At 41.2% G+C, this 10,412-nt stretch overlaps 1 protein-coding gene across 1 annotated transcript in view; it reads left to right on the forward strand.

The window, feature by feature from the left end:
- LOC109899691 (V-type proton ATPase subunit B, brain isoform) overlaps positions 1 to 6,516 on the forward strand; it is a 51,818-nt gene extending 45,302 nt beyond the window's left edge. The window contains exons 10-14 of the mRNA XM_020495135.2: positions 1,162 to 1,312; positions 1,974 to 2,056; positions 2,276 to 2,380; positions 3,904 to 4,033; positions 5,605 to 6,516. Coding sequence (XP_020350724.2) covers positions 1,162 to 1,312; positions 1,974 to 2,056; positions 2,276 to 2,380; positions 3,904 to 4,033; positions 5,605 to 5,747 — 612 coding nt within the window. The 3' untranslated portion in view covers positions 5,748 to 6,516. The remainder of the gene's footprint in view (positions 1 to 1,161; positions 1,313 to 1,973; positions 2,057 to 2,275; positions 2,381 to 3,903; positions 4,034 to 5,604) is intronic.
- Positions 6,517 to 10,412: the final 3,896 nt, after the last annotated feature.

Below are 10,412 nucleotides of genomic sequence, written 5' to 3' on the forward strand. Positions count from 1 at the left end.
AGCACCCCCACAACATGATGCTGCCACCCCCGTGCTTCACAGTTGGGATGGTGTTCTTCGGCTTGCAAGCCTCCCCCTTTTCCCTCGAAACATAATGATGGTCATTATGGCCAAACAGTTCTATTTTTGTTCCATCAGACCAGAGGACATTTCTCAAAAAAGTACGATCTTTGGCCTCATGTGCAGTTGCAAATCGTAGTCTGGCTTTTTTTTATGGCGGTTTTGGAACAGTGGCTTCTTCCTTGCTGAGTGGCCTTTCAGGTTATGTCAATATAGGACTAATTTTACTGTGGATATAGATACTTTTGTACCGGTTTCCTCAAACATTTTCACAAGGTCCTTTGCTGTTGTTCTGGGATTGATTTGCACTTTTCGCACCAAAGTACGTTCATCTCTAGGAGACAAAACGCATCTCCTTCCTGAGCGGTATGACAGCTGCGTGGTCCCATGGTGTTTATACTTGCGTATTGGTATTTGTACAGATGAAGGTGGTACCTACAGGCGTTTGGAAGTTGCTCCCAAGGATGAACCAGACTTGTGGAGGTCTCCAATTTTTTTGCTGATTTCTTGGCTGATTTCTTTTGATTTTCCCATGATGTCAAGCAAAGAGGCACTGAATTTGAAAGTAGGCCTTGAAATACATCCACAGGTACACCTCCAATTGACTCAAATAATGTAAATTCGCCTATCTGAAGCTTCTAAAGCCATGACATAATTTTCTGGAATTTTCCAAGCTGTTTAAAGGCACAGTCAACTCAGTATATGTAAACTTCTGACCCACTGGAATTATAAGTGAAAAAATCTGTCTGTGAACAATTGTTGGGAAAAATACTTGTCATGCACAAAGTAGATGTCCTGACCGACTTGCCAAAACTATGGTTTGTTAACAAGATATTTGTGGAGTGGTTGAACGAGTTTTAATGACTCCAACCTAAGTGTATGTGACCTTACGACTTCAACTGTATATGAACAGATTTGAATAAGAATTAATGTTGCTAAAATGCTGTCCATTCCACTTTAAATCCCAATGCACAGTCCAATGCATTCATTGACTCAATCACATGCTCTAACAATGAAATGTTCAGTAGTTTGTGTTCAGGGTCCCATTTCCTATTACCTGGTTCCACCTATGGCTCACTTCTTTGTCCCATGTCTCCCCAGGTGTCTGCTGCCAGAGAGGAGGTCCCTGGTCGTCGTGGTTTCCCCGGTTACATGTACACTGATCTGGCCACCATCTACGAGCGTGCTGGGAGAGTGGAGGGCAGGAACGGCTCCATCACTCAGATCCCCATCCTCACCATGCCCAACGATGGTGAGACATGCCGGTTTTCTCAGAGAAAAACAACCTAGATTTATTTAGGAAATAATGTATTTATATTCTTTTTATTTATTTACTTGTCACATTAGCAATATTGGCCCAGCGTTGTCCGGGTTTGGCCGGTGTAGGCCGTCAATGTAACTGACTTGCTTAGTTAAATAAAGGTTCAATAAAAAATGTTTTGTTTTGTCTCCGAAGAGCTGCGTTCTTTCTTTTTTTTTTTTGACAGGGAACAAATTGTTGCTTGCCGTTACTATAGTAACCTCTTGATGGGCCTCCAATCTGTATTTGAATGGGAGTCCCCCTACTTTTAACGTCAAAGAGAATTTGAGCGAGCATATTTTTGAGCACTATCCTCCCAAGATGTGGATCAAAACACTCATTGTCCTTAAACTGGGAAATGCTGGAAACTTTACATTGGATCTGCATTTCAGTATCTATAGGCATTCTACTCTTAAATTGTAGACATTTTAAAGTGTATACCTGGTTCATTGACATTTATTTTGGGAACAGTGATTTACGAGCGTGCTCAGTGCATGCTTTTATCAAACATATGCACGCTTTACTGTATATTCAAAGGCCACTTGATTTATCGTGACTTGAACCCTGGATATTATCTCTTGATGTTGACCTCCATGTTAACTGTGTTTTCCAGATATCACCCACCCCATTCCTGATCTCACAGGGTACATCACTGAGGGACAGGTCTATGTGGACAGACAGCTGCACAACAGACAGGTACAGACATACTCACTGATGATAGACATGTATTCACATTCTCACTAATATGGCTCAAACCCACCCTTTGTACCTGACTATTGAGGAGTCTATCTTGAGTACTATAGTTCTCTCTCCTGACAATTGTCCAATTGTTGCCCAATGATCATTTGTTTACTACTACTTTGTTGAACATTGAATTGACTATTATTATTCTATTATTTCATGCTTTCCTTTCAGATTTACCCACCCATCAATGTGCTGCCCTCTCTGTCTCGATTGATGAAGTCTGCCATCGGTGAAGGAATGACCCGTAAAGACCATGCTGATGTCTCCAATCAGTTGGTAGTTGTCAAGATCTTCTATAACGAAGCCTAATTTCTAATGAACTACAATACACATTAAGCGTTTGTTGCATACAGCACCTTTAATTCACTGACCTCCCTCCATGCTTCTCTCTCAATGGCTCACATCAACACCATCATCCCAGAAACCCTAGACCCACTCCAGTTGGCATACAGCCCCAACAGATCCACAGATGACGCAATCTCTATTCCACTCAACACTGCCCTTTCCTACCTGGACAAAAGGAACACCTCAATGCTGTTCATTGACTACAGCTTAGCATTCAACACCATAGTGCCCTCAAAGCTCATCACTAAGCTAAGGACCTTGAGTCTAAACACCTCCCTCTGCAACTGGATCCTGAACTTCCTGATGGGCCACCCCCAGGTCGTAAGGTTAAGCAGCAACACATCTGCCATGCTGATCCTCAACACGGGGGGCCCTCAGGGGTGTGTGCTTAGTCCCCTCCTGTACTCCCTGTTCACCCATGACTGTGTGTCCAAGCACAACTCCAACACCACTATTAAGTTTGCCGACAACACAACAGTGGTAGGCCTGATCACCAACAATGATGAGACCGCCTATAGGGAGGAGGTCAGAGACCTGGCAACAACCTCTCCCTCAACGTGACCAAGACAAAGGAGATGATCGTGGACTACAGCAAAAGGAGGGCCAAGCACGCCCCCATTCTCATCGACGGGGCTGTAGTGGAGCAGGTTGAGAGCTTCAAGTTCCTTGGTGTCCACATCACCAAGAAACTATCATGGACCAAACACACCAAGACAGTCGTGATGAGTGCACGACAACACCTATTCCCCTCAGGGGACTGAAAGGATTTGGCATGGGTCCTCAGATCCCCAAAGTTCTACAGCTGCACCATCGAGAGCATCCTGACTGGTTGCATCACCGCCTGGTATGGCAACTGCTTGGCCTCCGATCACAAGGCGCTACCGAGGGTAGTGCGTACGGCCCAGTACAGCACTGGGGCCAAGCTTCCTGCCATCCAGGACCTCTATACCAGGCGGTGTCAGAGGAAGGCCCTAAAAATGATCAGACTCAAGCCACCCTAGTCGTCATAGACTGTTCTCTCTGCTACAGCACGGCAAGAGCTACCGGAGCGCCTTGTCTAGGTCCAAGAGGCTTCTTAACAGCTTTTCTCCCAAGCCATAAGACTCCTGAACATCTAGTGAAACGGCTACCCAGACTATTTGCATTGACTCTGTTATGATCTATGCATAGTCACTTTACCCTTACCTACATGTACATATTACCTCGACTAACCTGTACCCCCGCACGTTGACTCTGTACCGGTACCCCCTGTATATAACCTCGTTATTGTTATTTTGTTTTTGTGTATTTCAGTTTATTTAGTAAATATATTTCTGAACTGCATTGTTGGTTAAGGGCTTGTTAGTAAGCATTTCACGTAAGGTCTGTTGTATTTGGCTTATGTGACAAATAGAATTTGATTTGAATCTCCATGTCTTGATCTACCTCTTTTCCCATGCCTTTGTCCACCTCAGTATGCCTGCTATGCCATTGGTAAGGATGTGCAGGCCATGAAGGCCGTGGTGGGAGAGGAGGCCCTCACCTCCGATGATCTGCTCTACCTGGAATTCCTGCAGAAGTTTGAGAAGAACTTCATCGCTCAGGGTGAGACAGATGAGACTCAACTTATGACCGTAGCACCACAACCAGAGAGCATGCCTAGTAAAAATCTAGTTGTATGGCATAATAAGGTGAAAACGGTGGCATGGCATTCTCCCGGGTTCCAGTATTTGGTAACAGAATGAATGGGTGTTTTGGCAGGCTTTTCACACCATTAAGTGAGAGGCATTATGCTTGGCCAGGTCATTGACACACTTGTTCAGAGATCTTGTCTGGAGATACATGTTGCATACATATTATACATTTGCCACCATGGCTTCTCCTGTATCTTATGTTTGTCTTACCTTTATTCCACAAATTCCTTTAAAGCATTGACTGATCATGTGTTGCCTGAGGTCTTTGACCTTATTACCCCAAAATTCTGCCTGCATAGCGGCATCATTCAAGTGTGATATTAAAATGGAGATTGATTTTGCCCAATGACTGAAAAATATTGTAGTATTATTGTAATACAATAATACAATATTTTGTTTGCATGTTGAATCACATTTCAGCTATTTAAGGTTTGTTAGATGTTTCTTAATAAACCATTTTGTTTTGCATGTCATTAATTGCCGATATTATCATAAAATGTTGCATCGCTGGGTTTTGAAATATATTTGACTGAGATCTGCCAGCTCTTGGCTCTAGCAAAGGACCTATGAATGCTGCATGTTGTTTATTCTTCTTTCCTTCAGGTCTTTGTTAGTAAAGGTACATTTTCAATGCCTTCAGGCATGATCATTTGTATCAGCAGAGGGAAACAAAAACCAATGGCAAACTTCATGTCAGATATATAGATGTATTTTTTTCCCTCAGCACCTTGGTGACATTCATAATGTGTGCATGTCGTCAAAGCATTATGCCAAACCTATTCTCACACTTGGCCTTGGATTGATGAGATTGCTAAAGGAAGGATTTGTGAGCAAATCTATCCAGCCTAGTGTATAGTGAGCCTGAATTCCTTTTTTTAACATGAGTCAAAGCCTAATGCGATCCATTAAAATGAGAATGTCATTAGTATTGAGTCTACTGACGTGAATTGAAACCTCAAATGGAAAACCTCGCTCCATAGTAGTAATATGAAATGCAAGTATCATGTCAGACTTTTGCGTCTTCTCTCTCAGCTGAAACAGACATGGGGCCGTCTTTTGGCCGAAAAACAAGTGCCTGCTGTTTAGTCTTGTCCTTCAGATAATGAGATTACAAAGAAGGGATTGCACAATTGTAGGCTATGTTTCACAGGGACCTAATGCTTGTAATCCTGTTGTGACACGATATGATTATTGACTTAATATCTAGCCTATAAATGATCTCTTTCCGACAGAGTAAGCTGTGATGTATTGTTGGGGGGGGGGCGGCGGCATTTAAGACATATTAAGCTCGATGAGCTGACGTTGACCATGGCACCGACAAGTGTTCTGAAAAATATCACTGAATCATTGGGGAATATTGTTGTATTCATACTCTTAATAAAACCTCTGAGTAAAATATTAAATTTGCAATTGGTCATCACATGGAATATTGTCAAATGTCATAGCATTCAATATCTAAAACGATGTAACCTCACCCCTCAGGCCCTTACGACAACAGGACTGTGTATGAGACCCTGGACATTGGCTGGCAGCTGCTCCGAATCTTTCCCAAAGAAATGCTGAAGCGGATTCCCCAGAGCACCCTGGCTGAGTTCTACCCCAGGGAGTCTGCAGCTCGTCACTGAGCGCCCCTCAACTCAGAGATCAGAGCAGTAATCTCAGCTCCCTCTGTAATGTATTGTACTGTATCTGTGTCCAGAACCCCGTATGGATTGTGTCTCATTATCTCATTTTATTTAGAGATTTAAGCTTACCCTTAAATCAAAGAATGATCCTGTTATTTATTGGGATATGTTACTGTTGGATTTTGTTCATTGAATGTTGTCCCTACCTAAAGTAAATGAAACTTTCCAAGAAGGTAAAACATCCTATACATTTAGATCTCAAAGGAAGTTGTGTGTTCTCTTTCACATTTCAATGGTTTAAATTTGTCCAATATGTTTGTTACTGTCACCCTGAAGATAGCACTTCAATCACTTATTTCAGATGGTGGGCAATTACTGTCAAATTGTAGGACTTCATCAAACACCCAGGAGGTCTGAAAGTGACATGACATAGTTTAATTTATTACACTGAACCTCATTGGTACTTAAATGTTTACTTGTATAGGCTTCAGGTAAGGGTTTCGATAATGGACAAACTTTTGGGCTACTTGAAATTGATTTATATTGTAGATGTCGAACTTTGTAGACTAATTGCTTATTTATTGGCCTCTAATTACTATTGAAAGATAATTGTTTACATGGTTTGTTATTGCTATATGTATGCGCTGTAAAAAATAATACTAAACATTCCCCTGTTTCGTTGTTAATTCTCTTGTTCGTTTGCCGAAATCATCTCTGTTATGGCTCTTCTGTTTTCCTGTCCATAAATAAATTATATTAGAACTATGAAGGATATGACATGTTTATAATCCCACCTGACATTGCATACAAAATCAATGTTATTTAAAGGGGCAATCTGCAGCTCAAATAGCCACTACCCTGCCACTGATTTGGTAAATAGCTTAGACCACTGTCAAATTCATAGATGGAGCTATGGTTGCAAGGGCGGGCTGTCCATCCATCATAATGCAATTATAGTCTAAACCACGTTGAGGCTATACGGTGTTTGTTTACACATATGATGGGTTAAGACCAATTAACGAAGCTCGTGAGACATTTATAAGTCATACCTTTCAAGAATCAATGGGTATATATGAATTTAAGAATCCCAACATGGATATAGCAACAGCAGATTGACCCTTTTAAGGTTGATGGGTCTCGCACACTTGTAGTAGGGCTTAGTAGTGACTGTCAGCAAAAAAGCCAAATTGAAATCCAAACTCGAATAATATTTTTTTATATTAAGTGTCTGAGTCATAGACTGTAATATAGTCCCAAATTAACTTGTATCCTAGATCAGACCTGAGGTTGTAAAATATGACCAAAGGTGAGTCGTGTACGTAGGCAGAAAGGAAGAGGCATAGCAAGAGGGTCCACTCCCATTAAAATCTGTCCCCGTGGAAATACAGCTATAAGCAGAACACCTGCCTTACTGTGTTTGGGACAATGACTCCCATTGCGGAGATGAGACCATCTCAACATTATATACAGTATCTCTGGCACAGGTGTCTCAAGGTATCAATTTCCTGTTGCACGTGCCAGTAATGTGTAGCCTACTCACTACTGTAATTTTAGAATTTCTTGCAATAGTGACCCCAGAGGAACTAAATCAAATAAAACTATACTGAACAAAAATATAAACGCAATATGTAAAGCGTTAGTCTAATGTTCATAGAGCTGAAATAAAAGATCCCCCAAAATTTTGGCGCACAAAAAGCATATCTCAAATTTTGTTTTTCCATGGCCTGCATACTCAGCAGACCCATTGAGCATGTTTGGGATGCTCTGGATTGATGTGTACAACAGCGTGTTCCAGTTCCCACCAATATCTGGCAACTTCGCACAGCCATTGAAGAGGAGTGGGACAACATTCCACATCTTTCAGAACTAACCTGCTCCGGGGTAGGCTAACTCCACTTACCCTGAATGAAATTACTGAGCCTTGCGTTGAGGACCAATGAAATAATATTCCCTCATCTTGCAAAGATTGCGTCATCATCCCCTTAATTTGAGGAAGGCGACTGGTTAAATATTTTATTAATTATATTGTATATATACACATACATACTAGCTACTACTTTGAAATATTTTTACCCCAACTGAACGTATGATGTCAATGAAGTCTGTCTGAGGTGCCCTCTGAATCACCTATTTGGAACACGGTGAATGCACATTATTCACCCCATTATTCACCCACTCAACCCCAAATTCCAGCTCATCCTCTCTGGCTGTAGGTACAAACTACCTAAGGTAAAAACAAAAATTCGGAATAATTTTATTCCGAATGCAATTCTGCACTTTAACACTTCTACTTTAACTATGAAATTGCACTTACACAGCCTACTGCTTATTTTATTATTATTTTTTATTGTATGTTTTATGAGTGTGAAATCCCAGCAAAAATGAATCACTGCATTCAGAGAGAGGATGAGTTTGGGGGGTAGGGTGCTAGCCAGCATGATGTGTTAGAGCAGCAGTGTTGAGTAAGTACATGTGACCTGAATGTTGTACCCTAAAGGAAATAGTACTTAAAGGAAATAGTACTTGACCTGGTGTGTAGATTGAAATATGACTGCACAGTGCCTCACAGTAGGGTACCTACTAAGCAACCAATGCTGATTATGTTACTTGTAAGTCAGAGTTATCCTCAATTTAAAAAATAAATACATTTGAAATACTTCCACAAGGGTTCTTCGGCTGTTCCCATAGGCGATTCCTTTTTGCTTCCAGGTAGAGTCCTTTTTGCTTCCAGGTAGAGTCCTTTTTGCTTCCAGGTAGAGCCCTTTTTGCCTCCAGTTAGAACCCTTTTGGATTCCATGTGGAACCCTCTATCGAAAGGGTTATACCTGGAACCAAAAGGGTTCTTTCTACCTGCAGCCAAAAAGGGTTATTCAAAGGGTTCTCCTATGGGGACATCTGACGAACCCATAAGTTTCTAGAAAGCACCTTTTTTTTCTAAGAGCGTATGCATTGTGCCTTAGGACCATCAATGTAGTCTGTCTTTGGATGATATTGTTTTTCTCATTTCACTTTAAAGCCATACGGCAGCGGTTTATATAGCACTTGTTAAGGTTCACATAAGGTTCATTCATATTGGGAAGCTTTATTACATAGCCCATCATCCTCATGACCTCAGCTTCTCTCCCTCTGAATATCTAACTCAGGTTGAGTTTAAGTGGAGTCTGATCTTGCATTGACTGGCTCAGTGAAAGTAGGTCACTAATGAAAATGAAAAAGAGATATTGTCAGTGTTTTTTGTTCTCTTTTGTGCTTTTGGTCGTATCAGTGTCGACAGATGCTGGCAGCAAGAGACGAGGCAGTCTTAAAAAATGATTGACAAAGATGATTGAGCTAGTATTAACATGATATTCTTACATATCAGACTGATATTGTTTTCCCCCCTGGCAACATTTGCATCATATTGAAAACTAGTCCGTGATTGTATAGGAGGGAATGTTGTGACTGTTAACACATTCAGTTCTGTTGTGTAGTGTTTACTGATAGCATTCTCTGCCAACTATGCCAACTATCAACCACACAATCTCTGCTGCTGTGTTCTTTGAAACCTGGACTCGCTATGAACTGTGTATGTTTGACGTTTACCTTTGGTAAAAAGCACACCCTTAGCACAGAGTTATTTACTCTTACTGACCCTTTTGTCAATGCAAAATGTATTCATCTTTAGTTTAATAGAGAAACATATACTAACTGGATTCTCTTTTGTAGATGTTAGTGTTCAGAATGCAAAATGACACTTAAAGCATCTCTACCACTTCTCCTTGTGGCTTTTCCTTTTCCTTTTTCACATACACATACAAATGTGCTCTAAATACAATGTGTTTCTGTGTTATTTTGCAGGGACAGTTTTTCTTAAAACCAAATAATGCATCACTCAAGCCAGTGATTTTGATCTCTGGAATTTGAGAAAAATATCGAAGATATTTGAAATAGTTCTTTGTAATCGTTACAGTCGAGGGATTTTTATCTGAATAAATGTGGCCTTTGCTCATACATCCAGTGTTTCCCCAGTCAAAAAACACATATTGTGTTTGACTTCCACTTTAAGAGGCTGCCTTGCTATGCCAAGCAGCTGCATATTAGGACCTATTACGTGATTTCATAGCTCTTAGAAAATTGCTCCTATTCACGACGAAACACCGGGGCTACAGAGGGAGAGAAAAAAAAGCCCCCAACACACAATCATGTCTTTTCAATTGACGATGGCAAGGTTGATGACAACATGACCATTGTACTATAATGATAACACCACAAAGGCATCTGCCCCCTCATCAAGGCTTCCGTACGGCTGCAGATACAATTTAATTCACTTCTCTGTCTGCGCTGATACCATTATGCAGCGCGTCGGCACAGGGGTAATCACTGTCTTCCCCGATAGGAGGGAAAAGAGGGGAGAAAAAAAAGACGGGACTGTTGATGGTGAGGCCGAAACTTACAATTAAGACTGCCAAATCTGACGTGTCAGAACCCCTGTCACCCCGCACTTGTACACTTCCAGGCCTGTTTATTTACCATGTCTACCAGCAATTGTAATTAACGTGTAATTTAGTTCAAGACGTCCTTTTCTGGAGTTGAGTGAGTTGGGCATTATGGAATCTGTGAAAGAGAAGAGCAAGAGAGAGGCTGGGATGAAACTGGCAGCTAAGTGCTGTTGAATGAATGACGTGG

Source organism: Oncorhynchus kisutch, linkage group LG11, assembly GCF_002021735.2.
Source record: "Oncorhynchus kisutch isolate 150728-3 linkage group LG11, Okis_V2, whole genome shotgun sequence".
Lineage (NCBI taxonomy): Eukaryota > Metazoa > Chordata > Actinopteri > Salmoniformes > Salmonidae > Oncorhynchus > Oncorhynchus kisutch.